This window comes from Cervus canadensis, chromosome 21 (assembly GCF_019320065.1).
Source record: "Cervus canadensis isolate Bull #8, Minnesota chromosome 21, ASM1932006v1, whole genome shotgun sequence".
Classification (NCBI taxonomy): Eukaryota; Metazoa; Chordata; class Mammalia; order Artiodactyla; family Cervidae; genus Cervus; species Cervus canadensis.
In genome coordinates, this window is record NC_057406.1 from 49,167,599 (window position 1) to 49,183,017 (window position 15,419).

The 15,419-nt window shown below is 37.6% G+C and overlaps 1 protein-coding gene across 1 annotated transcript in view; it reads left to right on the forward strand.

Annotated features, from left to right (window-relative positions):
* The window catches only part of UTP20 (UTP20 small subunit processome component), a 90,097-nt gene that overhangs the window by 32,617 nt on the left and 42,061 nt on the right, over window positions 1-15,419 (forward strand). Inside the window, exons 24-30 of the mRNA XM_043439872.1 lie at window positions 882-967; window positions 1,837-1,962; window positions 5,025-5,191; window positions 6,998-7,206; window positions 11,987-12,130; window positions 12,725-12,804; window positions 14,883-15,100. Of these exons, the coding sequence (XP_043295807.1) occupies window positions 882-967; window positions 1,837-1,962; window positions 5,025-5,191; window positions 6,998-7,206; window positions 11,987-12,130; window positions 12,725-12,804; window positions 14,883-15,100 (1,030 nt within the window). The remainder of the gene's footprint in view (window positions 1-881; window positions 968-1,836; window positions 1,963-5,024; window positions 5,192-6,997; window positions 7,207-11,986; window positions 12,131-12,724; window positions 12,805-14,882; window positions 15,101-15,419) is intronic.

Sequence of the window (15,419 nt, forward strand, 5' to 3'; positions counted from 1 at the left end):
AGTACTGATTTAGTGGATTTTAAAGAAATTGAGGGTGACTAAACATTGATTGGCTGTGTTAACAATGGGTGTAGCAAAGTGTTGGTTGTCTCATGAGAATTAGGTTTTAGAAGGGAGTAGGGGTTTGTGCCAAGAGAGCTGCTGCTTTTCACTGCTAGGCGAGTTAGCCTTATGGAGCCCTAGCGTTTCAGGATCCGGTAGACTGAATGAAAGTAGGTGCAGTAGTAGTCTGTTGCAGTTATGGTATATGACCTTGAATTCCAGAAAAGGTTGCAGAAGAAAAAAACTGATGTGAGAAGCAGAGTAAGCATGGGATGTCATTCTAAGCCATCTGGGGAAGTAAGATTTTCTCTTTTCACTTGGAGGTTTTTTAAATGAAACACTATTTTGGCAGAATTTATCCTTATTTTGTCTGTAATTCAGATATAACTTGTTTATAGAATCAGAAGTCCAAACTCTCAGTTGTCAACAGGAAGCAAAAATCTGGACTGATCAGAGAGGCCTCAGAGCTGGGTCTTTCCTGGCATCTTACTGGCTGTGGTTATCAGCAAAGAGCTTTCCCCCATCACAGGACCAATCCAGTTGGTGTCAACCTGAAGTCGTGTAGGGAACTGGCCTTGGCCAAAAGACAGACCTGAGAGTCTGGCATGTGGGACGCCGGTGTCAGAGTTGTGTTTCTGTTTTGTTCTCTGCATACATTCTGTTCATCTTCCGTTACCTCCAGGACAATGTAAAGCTATTGTCATGAATCATCTTTAACCCACATCTAAAAATTTAGATTCTAAGAATTTTAATTTAGCAAATTAGTAAAAGTAAATTGCTGTCTGATGGCATGTGTATATCTGACTTCATTAATTTATTTTATAAAATATCATTCCTAGTTGTTGCTACATCAGGATCAGATGGTACAAAAAATAACACTGGATTGCATAATGACATATAAACATCCACATATTCTCCCTTACAGGTAAGTTATTTGAAGCTAAAGAAATGCTGTTTTTACTCTTTTTACCAGAGAGCCTCTTATAAAGTAATTTTTTAAAGGCCCCAGGAAATTACCTTCTTTTCTAAGGTAATCATAGTGCTATTTTCAGGTAAGAAGTGAAAACTAGAAGTATATTTGTTAAGAGTGCTTCTTCATAGGTAATAAGGTAGGAGAGAGAATATTGATTGAAAAATATGTGTTGAGAAGGTTATGTCATTTCTTCTTGCTTATATGATGGCATTAAAATCTTGGTGATTACTTAAGGAATCATCGTAATTACACTCCAAGAACTGAAGAAAGCTTTCATATTATGCTTTTTTATTTTTTTTTTCAGTGGGTTTTGTCATACATTGATATGAATCAGCCATAGAGTTACACGTAGTCCCCATCCCGATCCCCCCATATTATGCTTTTTTAAACAGCTGCATTACTGACTAAACCCTTATGATCCCTCTTGGGCTTCCTTTGTGGCTTGGCTGGTAAAGAACCCGCTGCAGTGCGGGAGACCAGGGTTTGATCCCTGGGTTGGGAAGATCCCCTGGAGAAGGGAAAGGCTTCCCATTCCAGTATTCTGGCCTGGAGAATTCCAGGGACCACACAGTCTATGGGGTCACAACGAGTCAGACACGACTGAGCCACTTTGACTTTCACTATGATCCCTCTTACCTTTTAAAATTTGAAACTTGCCATTTTGGAAAGTATTTATGTAAAGACTTTCTTTTATGGATGTCAGCTACAATATAAAATATTCTTAATGCCTATTTCTTTTATGTATATATTTATCACTCAATTATATTTTCAAAAAGTATTTTTGATTAAGTGATGATTTGTGCTAAATTCCATTTTTAAAGGGAAAACCTACAAAGACTGCTTGAAGACAGAAACTTTAAGGAAGAGATAGTGCATTTTAGCATTTCTGAAGATAATACAGTGGTGAAAGCAGCCCACCGAATAGAACTGTTTCCTATTCTGATGAGGTAATTTATACTCTTTCAAAACTGATATTTTAAAGATTGATCACAAAAACAGTTGTGAAATTCTTTCAGCAATTGTAATGGAATATTTCATCTTGAATTTTATTTATTTTTATAATTGGTTCTTTTGGGAAAGTCAAATTGTTATAGAGACTTATTTTAAATATTTTGTCCCTAATATGAGGAAAGATCTTGACATTGTGTTATTTTAATAGTGACATTAAAATTAAATCCAGTATTTCTCTAAGGTTTAAGCCATTGAGAAATAGTAAAAAATAATGCATTTGTTTGATAGGTAACTATGAGATATAAAAACTAACCATCCATGTATAAAACTTTATTATAGTTTTTATAGTTTTCATTGTATTTTTCTGGGTCAAAAAATAATTGTAAATAACAGTCATCAGTCAGCTTGTTAGTCCCTGTTTAAAAACCTTTTGAGGTCCCATTTTACTGAGAACAACAAATGGAGTCCTTACTACTCCTTTAAGGGCCTGGTATGACCTAGCCTAGACCTGCTTCTCTAACATCTCTTTGATTTACCACCCCTCTCAGAGCCCACACCACAATCTTTCATCACAATACTTAATCATCCAACATGGCCTCTTATTATCCATCTTCTCTACCAGAAGACAAACTCCATGCCTCTTAGTCAGTAGTGATCAGATGAAGTTTGTCTTCCCTTTTCTGGTATAAATACCCCCTTCACTGTTTTGTTGTTTGATCTGCATGTTCCCTACAGAGCCTCGATGAATTAACTGAAGTGGTGGTAGTCGTGGTTGTCCTTGTCTTGCTACTGTATTTAACAGTGATGTTTCTAGAACAGTTGTTCTTGTCTTAAAGTGTGGTCTGCTCCTTCTTGGTGGGGGCTGTCCCAGAGATGCTTTTAGGACATCCACGCGGTTAAAACTTTATTCATAAAGACGTTACTTTTTCTCGTTGTGCTCCTGATTGTGCTGACCAGACAAAAGCAGTGATACATAAAACTCCAGGCGCTTAATGAATCAAGACAGTGGCTCCAAACTGTGCTAGTCGTTCTTCATTCCCACAGGCCTAGAGTTTAAAAAAAAAATAAACAAAAGCTGGTTTCACTCACTGCCCTTATTGACTCTTGAGCCTTGAGTACTTGTCTTTTTATTATTCTGTATGAATTGAGAGGTATGCATAAAACACTCCTTCAGCTCACTAGTTTCCATGGAATTTTTTTTCAGGTTTTCCAAGTAACTGATGCATATTACAGAATCATTCATGGGTAAAGATCTGTTCATAGTGCAAAGTAGACAGATGGATTTTAATGTAACAGAGTTTACAGAGTTCACTGATAATGGTTTTAGATTCCACCTTGCAGCTAGCCTTTGAGAAACTGCCTTTTCTTGAGCTTTGGTGTAGAATCAAAGTGGAATATTCACAATTATCTGAGAAGAATTATCTGAAAGTTTACAAAATATATTTCCCTTCTCCAGTTGCATATCTGTGTAAGGCTGGATTTTCTTCAACCACAGTATATTGCAACAGATTGAATGTAGAAGCAGATATGAGGATTCATTTATCTTCTAATAAGCCAGGCAATAAAGAAATTTGGAGCTGAAAAAAATGTGCAACAATGCCTCTGATCTCTCTAATTTGGGGAGGGGCAGGTTTGGAAAATACAATTTTTATTAAAAATGTTAGTTATGCTAACTTGTTTTAACTTGTACTATGATAAATACTAATAGATAGAAGACATATGTACAAAAGCTCTTCAGTAATTTTTAAGAGTAAAAAGGGATCCCAATATCAAAAAGTTTGAAAACCATTGTGTTTAAATTTTGAAAGTTAAGTCAGTAGTTCTATCATGCTAAGAAGGTAGCTTTTATTACTATGTTATTTAGTTTTTTTACTAAATGGATGTTGAATTTTATTAGAATGACTATTGACATGTATTTAAATGATCATATTAGCTTTTTTCTATGAGCCATTGATCTGTATCAGTAGATTTTACTGGTGATTCTTTCTTGCATTCCTGGAATAATCCTTGTTCAGCTCTAACACCATTTTAATGCAGCACTGGGTACTGTTTTCAGCAATGTTGTGGACTTCCCCCACCCCCTGGTTGTGTATTTTTATTATTGACGCATTTACAGTATTGTGTTACTTCCAAGTATGCAGCAGAGTGATTGTTATCTGTGTGTATTTTTCAGATTATTTTACAGTTTAGGTTGTTGTGAGATACTGAATATAGTTGTTCCCTGTGCTATACAGTAGATCCTTACTGCTTATCTATTTTATGCATAATAGTTTGTATCTGTTAATCCCATACTTCTAATTTATCCCTTTCCCCATCTCTTTCCCCTTTGGTAATCATAGTTTGTTTTCCATGCCTGTGAGTCAGTTTTTATATATAGATTCATTTGTATTATTTTTTAGATTCCACATATAATTGATATCATATAATATTTGTCTTTGACTTAACTTCACTTTAGTGTGATAATCTCTAGATCCATCCCTGAAAAAGGGCTATTTCCTTCTTTCTCCCTGCTGTGGAACTATATCATGGGGATTGTTTTTCCTTGAAAGTTTTAACAATTCATCTGTAAAACTGTGTTGACTCCAAGTTTACTCATGGTTACTGATCTCTTCAGGTTTTGTTAGGTTCCTTTTGACTATTTATAGATGTCAGTTTTTTCCCAGAAGATTACCCATTTCATTGAAATCTTTCCAGTTTCCTTGTTTTACTTACAGTTGTACTCTCTTATTTCACTTCCTTCTAATCTATATATTCCTGTTTTCATTTTTCCTTGTTGAGACTTATCTCTGGCTTGCCTGTTGTATTTATTTTTTTCTCTCCTCCAAAGAACCAGCTTCCAATCAATGTCTTTATCATTTTCTTCTTCCTGCTTCCCTTTGCCTTATTTGTTGTTACTTTTAAATCTCCATGTTAAAAATTTAATTTTTATTTCATTCTTCCCTGTTTTAGAATACATTCATTTAAATCTGTTGAGCTGCTATTCCAGCCTCCTAGGAAAACAAAACAACTCTGTTTTAGGATTAATGTGCAAACAAATAACCTTCTTTGGATATTTTAGAATTTTGTATGGTCGAATGAAGAATAAGACTGGAAGTAAAACTCAGGGGAAATCTGCTTCTGGTACCCGCATGTCCATCGTCCTGAGGTTCCTGGCTGGGAGCCAGCCAGAAGAGATGGAGATATTCTTAGACCTGCTCTTTGAGCCTGTGAAGCACTTCAGGAACGGTAGGTACCAGCCGCCTGCTGCGCTCTGAATGCGCGTTCTCTGCTCACACCTCTGCTGTCTCAGGCTGCAGTGGTGGTCTTTTTGCTGACATGCTGACGTTTACATTTGACTGAATTAGGTGGACCTCACACATGATCTTGGGATTATCGTCAGCCTTGTGCTAATAAGCCCCTGGTTAGAAAACGTGTCTTCTGCTTCTGTTGTACATTTCGGCCGTTTGAGAAGCGGTGCCAGGTTAGAGCATGTGCCAAGCGCTTAGTCGCTCAGTCGCGTCCGACTCTTTGCGACCCCATTGGCTGTAGCCCGCCAGGCGCCTCTCTCCCTGGGAATTCTCCAGGCACAGATACTGGAGTGGGTTGCCTTTCCCTTCTCCGGAGGATCTTCCCAACCCAGGGATCGAACCCAAGTCTCCCACATTGCGAGGGTATTCTTTACCATCTGAGCCACCAGGGAAGCCCTTGGAAAGTGGTACTTCTCCATATACGATGAATTCCTTAGAAATGAATCCTAATTGTCCTGGCATGTATTCTTTCACTGAGTCATTCACCTACTAAATAACGATTTGTCAAATACCTCCTGTGCCATGGACACTGTTGAAAATAGAAAACTGAGCATTTATAACCTCTGCTCTTAACCTCACAGTCTAAACAAAGTGGGTTAGTAACTGTATACAATGTGATGTTCTGTCATATGTTCTCCAGTAAGCAAGGTTAGCAATTAAAAGTAATAATGGCTAACATTTATTGAGCATCTACTTCGTGCCAGAATTAGTGACAGGCTGCTTTACCTACAACTCAGTTGACCCTTAAAGCAGCCACTTTAGGGTTCAGTATTTATTTGTTGCCATTTTACAAGTAGGAAACAGGCTTAGAGAGATAAGTGCTTTGCCCTGGGATTTGAATCCAGATGAAGCTGGGATTCAAACCCAGATCTTCCTGACTACAATACCTCTGTTCCAGTTTTATAATTGCTTTGCTTTAGGCAAACATAGATTTATTTGTAGGGTAATGTGTTGCTTTTTGTTTTTTTTAATAATAGGTATAGCTATTTTAAAAGTTTTCATTCAGTGTAATATTGCCCTGCAAAGAATGTTGGCTGTTAACGAATACAGTTTTTGTTCAGTGCAATGGCCTCTGTTGTAAGAGGGTAGCTATAAATGATACCCTTATGGATAAACCACTTAGGTGTATGAATCAGCAAGCTCATGATCTCATACCAGTTGGTCTGAAGTAAAGCTCAAGCAATAACTATTCAAGTCATTTAAGTAAATTATGAAATCAGTTTGGCACCCGTTTATAAAGGACTACTGTTTTATTTATTTGCAAGCAGCTGCAGGAGAAATAAAACATTTGATTCTCAGCCTTAAAAGAGCTTATCACATAGCAAGGTATTTTCTTTGAAACTGCTGAAATTAGCATAGTCCATGAAAGCTCAGAGGGAAAAATGTGGGAAGTTGATAGACAGAATATTGATAAAATGGAATTCCTCAGGTTTTGAGGAATTGTATAAATAGGGGAAGAATTGGGCTTAGAGACTTAGTTCTTCCACAGATTTCTTACTCTCTCCTATTCCTCAGTTTCCTCATCTGTAAAGTGATAATAGTAAAACCTACTCTATCTAGCTCATTTAATGTTTGGTGAGAATCAAAAGCAGAAAAAAAATAAGTAAAATATATTATGATCTGTAAATTATAGCAGTAGGAAGTGCTGTGTTATTGGGAGAAATTGAAAGGCAGCTGTAATTGTAAATAGGAGCGAGCTCGCATTTCACTGCACGTGCTGTCTCTGCTCTCTGTGTTTCACCAGGAGAGTGCCATTCCGCCGTCATTCAAGCAGTAGAAGATTTAGATTTGTCTAAAGTTCTTCCTTTGGGTCGTCAGCACGGCATATTAAATAGCCTTGAGATAGTCTTGAAGAACATTAGTCACCTGATCAATGCATATTTACCAAAGATTCTGCAGCTGCTGCTCTGCATAACTGCAACTGTATCACACATCCTTGACCAACGAGAAAAGGTGAGCAAGATTCACTGTAAACTTTGGCTTTCTTCGTGGGCACATAGGATTTCCTTGGTAGCTCAGCTGGTAAAGAATCTGTCTGCAATCCAGGAGATCCCAGTTTGATTCCTGGGTCTGGAAGAGCCGCTGGAGAAGGGAACGGCTACCCACTCCAGTGTTCTTGCCTGGAGAATTCCATGCACAGAGGAGCCTGGCGGGCCCCAGCCCATGGGGTCGCAAAGAGTCAGACACGACTGAGCGACTTCTATCACTTTCTTCTGGGGCTCATACAGGTTGGTGTTTTACTTGGAAAGTTGGCTGGAGCCTGAATAGCTGACATCATTCTAGGCTAAATCTTATGTAAGGTGTGTCTCTAAAATGACCTTTCCTGTTAATGGGAATCTTCACTGTTATAAGTACTTATGAATAGCTAGAAAATGCAGGTTATATCAAGTGTCTATTTAAAAAGGAGGTGAAACAGTAGGGAGGCATTTAGTTCTATCTATGTCTCAGAGACCAAAGTCTGGGATAGTTAAACTGATGTTTCTTAGATTTTTAATTTCGGAAGCCTGAAAGTGTGAGAGATGTCTTCTAACTCTCATTCATTCAGTGTTTGGAGAATGAAGAGAACACGGTTGGCATTGTCCTTATTGAGGCAGAGTTGCCCATAGCTCTTGTAAAAGTAAATGCTTACCTACTCTAAATGCAATGTATTAAGTGAAGGTAAGTAGCAAGATTGGGCATGACAAGCCAAATAGCTAACTGCCTAGAGGCTTCATGAGATGGTGCTTAGGAAATGTTTTCTGAATGATTTTGAAGATGATATATTTATGCTCTGTTGAAACAGGTGTGTGAACATAAGTTTACTCTGTGGAATTTAGGGGAACTTAAAATGTTTTTATGGACTAAAGACTTCTTGAAGGAGATAGGACTTGAAGTGAAAATCCACACTCAGATTTCTGCTATTGATTTTTATCTCATTTCTGCTGTTGTTAATGACAAATAGGCACAATTTTAATTTGGCTAAAAATCATTTGTTTTATCGATGTGCCTGGTGAACTGCCTCTGAGATACAGCCAGAATTTTACGCTGCCTTATTCATTGAGCCCCTACTGTGTGTCAGACACTGTACTAAGCACTGGGGTGAGGATCAAACAAAACTTCCTGTCCATTTAATTATTTAGTAAATACTTACTTCACACCTGCTGTCTGCCAGACAGCGTTGTAGATGGGAAATGAAATGGTAAGGACTCGGTACCTTGGGGAGACTATAGATAAACAGACAGATGATCAGAAGACCATCAGTTGGTAAGTTCTAAGAGGAAGATAAACTCAGGCGGTCCCTCTGCAGATGTCTGTAAGTCATCCTCTGTGTCCCTGTTTTCTCTCCAGGCCTCTGTTTGTGACTTCCAGCCACCTTGGCCTCCCCAAGCTGCACAATTGTCCCCTCATTTTAGGAGGATTGTCGGACTCTTCCTGGGCACTTCCTTCCCATACCAAGGTCTGAAAGTCTGCAGGCAGGAAGCCAAGGAATGTGTAGGATTCATCTCCACTGTTTCTCCTCTCTTGGGGATGACTGTCCTCTGTTGCCTGCTGTCCAGTGTCCAAAAAATCATTGTTTCATATATATTCTTCAGTGTCTTGAGAGGGGAGGCTAAATCTTGTCCCTGTTATTTTATCATGTCTGGAAGCAGTAAAACCACCTAAGGGAGCAGGCAGAGCAGCCCTGCAGCTAACACAGGGCTGGGAGTAGCTCATGTTTCCCAACAGCCAGAGCAGAAACCTCATGAGATGTGGCATCAAGGAGTGTCCTTGGAAGGGGATTGTCTCTGTAGTGGAGCCAGATTAGCCCAGGCATAAAGGCTCCACCTAACAGAGCCTAAAAAGATCAAACTTTTCCTGAGTATATCAGCTGCATCCCAGAATAAAGCTCAAAACCTCTTGGGTGATTTAAATGAAATTAGATTTCACAGTGTCTGACAGTCAGGTATTAAGCAGGCAAGAGGAGGATTTTGCCTGTAATGAAAAAAAAAAAAAAACCAGTGGATAGAATCAGTCCCAGAAATGACACAGGTGATAGAATTAGACAAGGACGTTAAGACAACTGTTAGAAATACGGGCCATACATTCACAAAAGTAGAGGAAAGCATGAGTGTGTTAGGGAAAGACATGAAGATGTAAAGAATTTAAAATAAAATGAGGGAATGTGGTAGGAAGTGACCAAACTAGAGGTAGATGGGTGCTGCTTTTAGTAGGGTGTTCAGGGTCACCTCTCAAGAGCTGATATTTGAGCTTACACCTACCCAGCCACTGGAAGAACATTTCAGGCAGAGAAAGTGACTAGTAGCACAAAGTCCTGGAGTGGAACAGTATTCACATCCCAGGAAGAAACAATTCTAGTTTTTGTCTTATAGTGAGTTACAGTGACTGCCTGTACGTGGACATTTTAAATCATGAAAGTCCTCTGACTTTTTGGTTAACTTGGAAGATGTTACTCAGTAATGCAGCCTTACTCCTGAGTCAACAGTCAGTAATTCAAAGGATCATTTATACAATTTCACAGTTCATTAGACAGTGAGGTGCTAGCCTTCCTGACAGATAAGAGCCTTCTTTTCTTCTTTCTTGTTAATTCTTGGACAAGTCCAAGGAATTCCTTGAGTTTCTGTAATGAATTATTGCACAATAATATGCTCAAGTGAGTTAAAGTTCTGCACTTGCGTGTTTGAGTGAAGTCAAACATTGACTTTTTTGTATTTTTCAGATCCTTCAGGGCATTGACTGACACTGAAATGGTGTCTTGAAGGTTGTTTTGATTTGGTTTTCATTTTTTGTGTTTGTTTTGTTTTGGTGTATTTAAGCAAGGAAGTAACTTGTAAATGTCCATAAACTCCGTCATATGGAGTATTCCTCTAGGAATTAAAGTCTGCAATTGCTCACTGTTAGGATTTTTCTCCAGTTTAATTTCTCAACAATCACTGAGAAGCCTGGGCAGTTGGCCCTGTAGTTACAAAAGAGAATAGAACATACAGATTCTACTTGATGGGGGCCTTGGGGGGCTGATGGGCAGGGGAAATGGGGCCTCTGATTTGGTGTCATGTTTGCAAGGTTAGTTTCTTACTGCTCCAGGGGATCGTGATAGCATGCTTCTTCAAATATCAGTCATAGTTTTTATCTTTGGCCAGATGTGATCCTGAGAATAATGGAAATACTGTCAGTGGACTGAGGCAAAACAGAGTGACTTGTCACAGTGTCGCCGCCTTGTCTGCCATGCCCTCTCTTTGTAACTTGGGTGATGAGATAGTTAGCTAAAAGTGAGTGGCAGAAACTTGATGGGTGTGTCAGCCATCATGATTCCTCAGGTTTACATAGCAAATTAATGGCATCTTCATACTCTCTTGAATTTAAAATGCTCAGTTTCATATGCAGATACTTCCATTCATCAGATTATCAGATTCTTATGACAAGTAACTTAAGAGTTTTTTCCGTGTTATCGTGGCCACACGACTTGATGTTCATTATGTTAGGTTACTTGTGCAGTCTTCATACATTTTAGTGTGCTTTAAATGTCACTAATTAAAGTCAAGTGTAGAAAATAAGTTGCCACTTACATATCCAGAGCTCACAATGTGTTAATCAAGTGGAAAAACAATTAAGGTTTGAATCTTCTCCCATTTATTTGGTTTTACAACATTCTGTGCTTGGGAGAAATCTCTCTGAGGCTTTTTTTTTTCCCTCTCCCTGACCTAAATCTCTTCATCTTTTAAGATCCAGTGGAAATTCTGCCTGAAATTAACCTTTCTCTAATTTATAGTAATTCTTGTCCTAAGTCGAATATCTTTGGTATTTTTCATCTCTCATGTAGTTTAGTAAATGTTCAGGAAGATTATAAGTTGAGGTCAGGACTATGGCTAGCATACCATTGGACTCATTAGTATAGGCTCAGTATATTTTTCTACTCTGAGCCTAAAAATTTGGCTGCATTATTTATATTTTATAACTCGTAGGGAAGGAGATGCCAGTGGAAGTAGCAATACCTGTTAATAAAAGAAATTTGCTATTAATTTAAACATCTGCCGACTCTAGCTTCTATGCCTCTAAACAGACTAATCTTATTTTTCTCCAAATTGTGTTTTCCTTTGAGCTGTATATTTTGAGATCTTTGCAGGCCTTAATTCAGTCACTTCATTCTCCTTTACTGCACAAAGTATTTCACTGTTTGAAGAAACTATAAGTTCTTCAGTCCCGTGGACTAATTTTAACAAGAATAACCAAAAACTCATAGTCTTTAAAAAAATAATAATAATAATACAAATATAAAAAAAACAGAAAAATGGCTTTCATTTGAAATGAACATTTAGATATTATTTTTCCTAACCTGAAGCATTATAATGGCAGAAAAAGTTTTGTTTAGAGTGTTCTATTTGTGGGAAGAAAGCAGAATTTTACTTGAGACAATTGCTTGAATAAAAAAGTAAAACAATGTAGAATGCAAAACAGATGTTCCCACTGAGATTTTGTTTTGCCTTAAGGACACTTCGTGTGATTTTGCTGGACATTGATAATAGAACACATCTCACCATTTGATTTTCTTTTTTTTTTTTTAAGTCTGTATTCCCTTCTTGTTCAGTGAGAAAAGCAATATGACTTCCTGATGTTTCCATGTGAATCAGAATCAGAGTCAACGGACTTAATAGCAGGATTTCTAGCTTGATTCTTAGCTGTCTGAGCAGGAGTGCCTCCCTGAGGAGTCAAAGATAAAAACAATATTTTTTTTTAATAGAAGATCTTTATTTTACAGATTCAGCTGAGGTTTATTAACCCACTGAAAAATTTAAGACGTCTTGGAATCAAAATGGTAACTGATATCTTTTTGGATTGGGAGTCCTATCCGTTCAGAACAGAAGAAATTGACGCAGTGTTTCATGGTGTAGTTTGGCCCCAGGTAAACCTCGATGCCCGCCTTCTGCCCAGATGCTGTCTGCTTTCTCCTTTGTTACTGCTTTACCCACACAGTCTACCCCCGGCACAAATGCTTATCCTGGCCTTTTCTGTCATGTCAAGCCGTTCTTTGTTTCTGGAAGTTTTAGAACACTTTTCTTTGCTTCCACTACCACCAAAAGCTCAAGAGCTAGTTTCTGTGGTGTAGTAGCATTTATACTTAAGGCTAATTTGAATATGACTGTGTCTCTTAAGCAAATGCCATATAACTTTTGTAGCACCTCACATGGTATGCCTCTGGGTTTTGACAAGCATGAGGAAAAAATACACCGGGATTTTTGTTGCATGTTTCCTTGTTTGATTTCTGTGGTTGTCCCCACTTGGTGATGATAACTGGTGTAGTTACAGCTAAGACTGTAGCAGAGACTTGATCTTAGGCACAGTTGCTCACAGTTCAGTTTGTCCTTTAAATATTAATCTCTGTCTCTTGGCTCTTGTATCCTCGTGTGGCTTCTGTTCTTGTTCTGCTTTTCAGTTTGATTTTTTCCTTCAAGTCTGCATATGTTCTTATCTTGTCTTGTTTTTATTTTGTATCTAGATCAGCAGGCTTGGATCTGAAAGTCAGTATTCTCCTACTCCTCTACTGAAACTAATTAGTATCTGGTGCAGAAATGCAAGGTAAAAATTTTTTTTTGTACCTTTAAAAATGGTGGTGTCTTAGACTAACCTAGTCAGAACTAATAAAGGGAACTAATGGTGTCATTTATGCTCTTTCCACATAGTGAACTATGTATAGTGCAGTTAAAGAGAATAAAATAATTGAATCTCAAAATCCGTAGTTTAAAGAAAAGTGCAATTTGCTGAATAATAGGTGTAGTGTGATCCAGGAAAAATGCTTTTACATGTGTATCTATGTATAAATATGAAATGAAATAGGAAATCAGTAAAAGCTAATTTGTAATTGGCATTCTAATCTTTTTCTCAATTCCCACTTAAAAAATTTCATAGGCTCCCTGGATTCTCTAGGTCATTTTCTTCTATTCTTTATAAAATGCCATCTAAATTTGCACACAGCACTCATGGTCGCAATTCAGTATCCCTTTATGGACATTATGAGCCATTAACAGAACCTTCATCGACTGATGGTTCAGAGATGCTATGTTACAAACTAAATGCATATTTACTGAAGAGTGATGGAAGCAGACTTAAGTTTGTTCTATCTATTTTGAAGAACAAAAGATAGAATAAAGGAAAATGTGTTTTATCATTGATTCAGTGATGTTAAAATCTTGGCATCAGTTTTTACAAAATTGGGATCATACTGTATAGCAATTTTTTTATTTTGTTTTTTCTTGTATATTTTGTCATGAACATTTCCCCATGTCATTAAGTAGTCTTCAAAAACAAACTGTACACCTTGACATTGTCTTCTTCAGGAAAGCCTGTTTTGTCTTTACTGTCAGAAGGGCTCTTTTAATTCCCAGTTGGATAAAGCGATTTCATATCTTGTTTTTTCATTGGATGTTTATAAGCAGCACTTCATAGGCATACTTGAGAAATGTTTTATAGTTGTATCATTGTTACACAAATAAGGTATGAAGGACTTTCACTGAAGAAGACTTTACAATAGTGATTCCGTTTTTATGTTAATTAGGTCCTCATCAAGGATAGAGCCACATCACTGGATGCCATTTCATCCTTTTCTACAGTTTCTCTCTCGTTGACAGTAGAGATGATAATATGTAAACTGTCTTGTTTGGTGCCTGCCCACACTGTCCCCAGTATCTATTGGACAAACTTGTATGAATATAACCTCTTAGAACTTTTCTTTGAGTTTGTCAGGACTAAACATGTTCAAGTGCTTGAGCTCTTTTTCCAGTGATGATGAATTGGTAAAGCCAAACGATCTGAATTTTTTCAGTTTGACCTTCCTACTGATTTTTAGGAACGCATCTCTGGCTGTAAAACAACTGCTGGTTTACGTGTAGCTAGAAAGTTTTTGTGTTCCCTGCTCTTTGGGGCATTGTTTGTCTGAGGCTTTCATTACTGGGGATGGGTTCATCACCTTTCCTATCACAAATGATCCTAGTCTGAATGTTGCATATCCTAGATCAGCAAATGTTGGTTTGACCTGTGGTCTGTACTCCTAACTTTCATGTTGTAGTACATTGGTTTTTATGTGAGTGTATAAACATTCACATCCTAGAAGGCTTATAATTGAAAAATAGCCTGTCTTTAGTACATTTCTCTTAGAACTAGCAGTTCAGAGCTCAGTTTTACCACTTACTAGCTCAGTGGCTTTGGACAATTCTGTTTCTGCATCTGTAATGTAGAGATAAGCATACCACCATAACATAGAGATGTTATGAAGATTAACATATACATAAAAAGAGAAATATACATAAAATGCCAAGATAATATGAGAAATATACATAAAGTGCCAAGATAATATGAGAAATGTACATAAAGCGCCCAGATAATATGAGAGATGTACATAAAGCACCCAGATAATATGAGAGATACACATAAACCACCCAGATAATATGAGAGATACACATACGCCCAGATAATATGAGAGATACACATAAAGTGCCATCAAATTTTAAAGTAATTTCCCTGCTGAGTAACCTTATTAGCTAGCATTCATCTGCACACATACACATATATCTTCATTAAACTCTGAAAATCCACAAGGAACATGTTTTTAGAAACAAACGTGTTGAGAAAGGTGACTGTTTCCATGTTTCCTCTTGCAGATATTTCTGTTTCCTGGCTAAACAGAAACCTGGGCACCCAGAATGTGATATCCTGACCAATGTTTTTGCGATTCTCTCAGCAAAGAACCTCTCTGAAGCCACAGCTAGTCTTGTGATGGAAATAGCCGACGACCTTCTTAGCCTTCCAGATTTTGAACCCTCAGAAGCAGTTTTGAGCTTGCCAGTGACAGGATGTGTATACACAGAAAGTGCAGATGGTATGTAAGCTGTACAGAGCAAAGGGTTCTTCTACTTTAGAGGTATCATTTGTACCCTCAGAATGAAAAAGTCAATAGAATCTGACTCTTCAGATAATCTAGGCTATTAAGAGAGTTTCTATTCTCTAGGAATCAATACCTAGATTAATTAAATGCCTAATAATTCAGTTTATATAAACTGAATTTTCTTTGCAGTAGTTAGAAATTCAGATTATTTACACTTCAGAAAGCTCAACTGTCCTCTAGGACATTATCGAATGATTCCCACTATCATGCCTCTGAATTGTTCTTACCATATTATCCTAACAGTTCTTTTAGT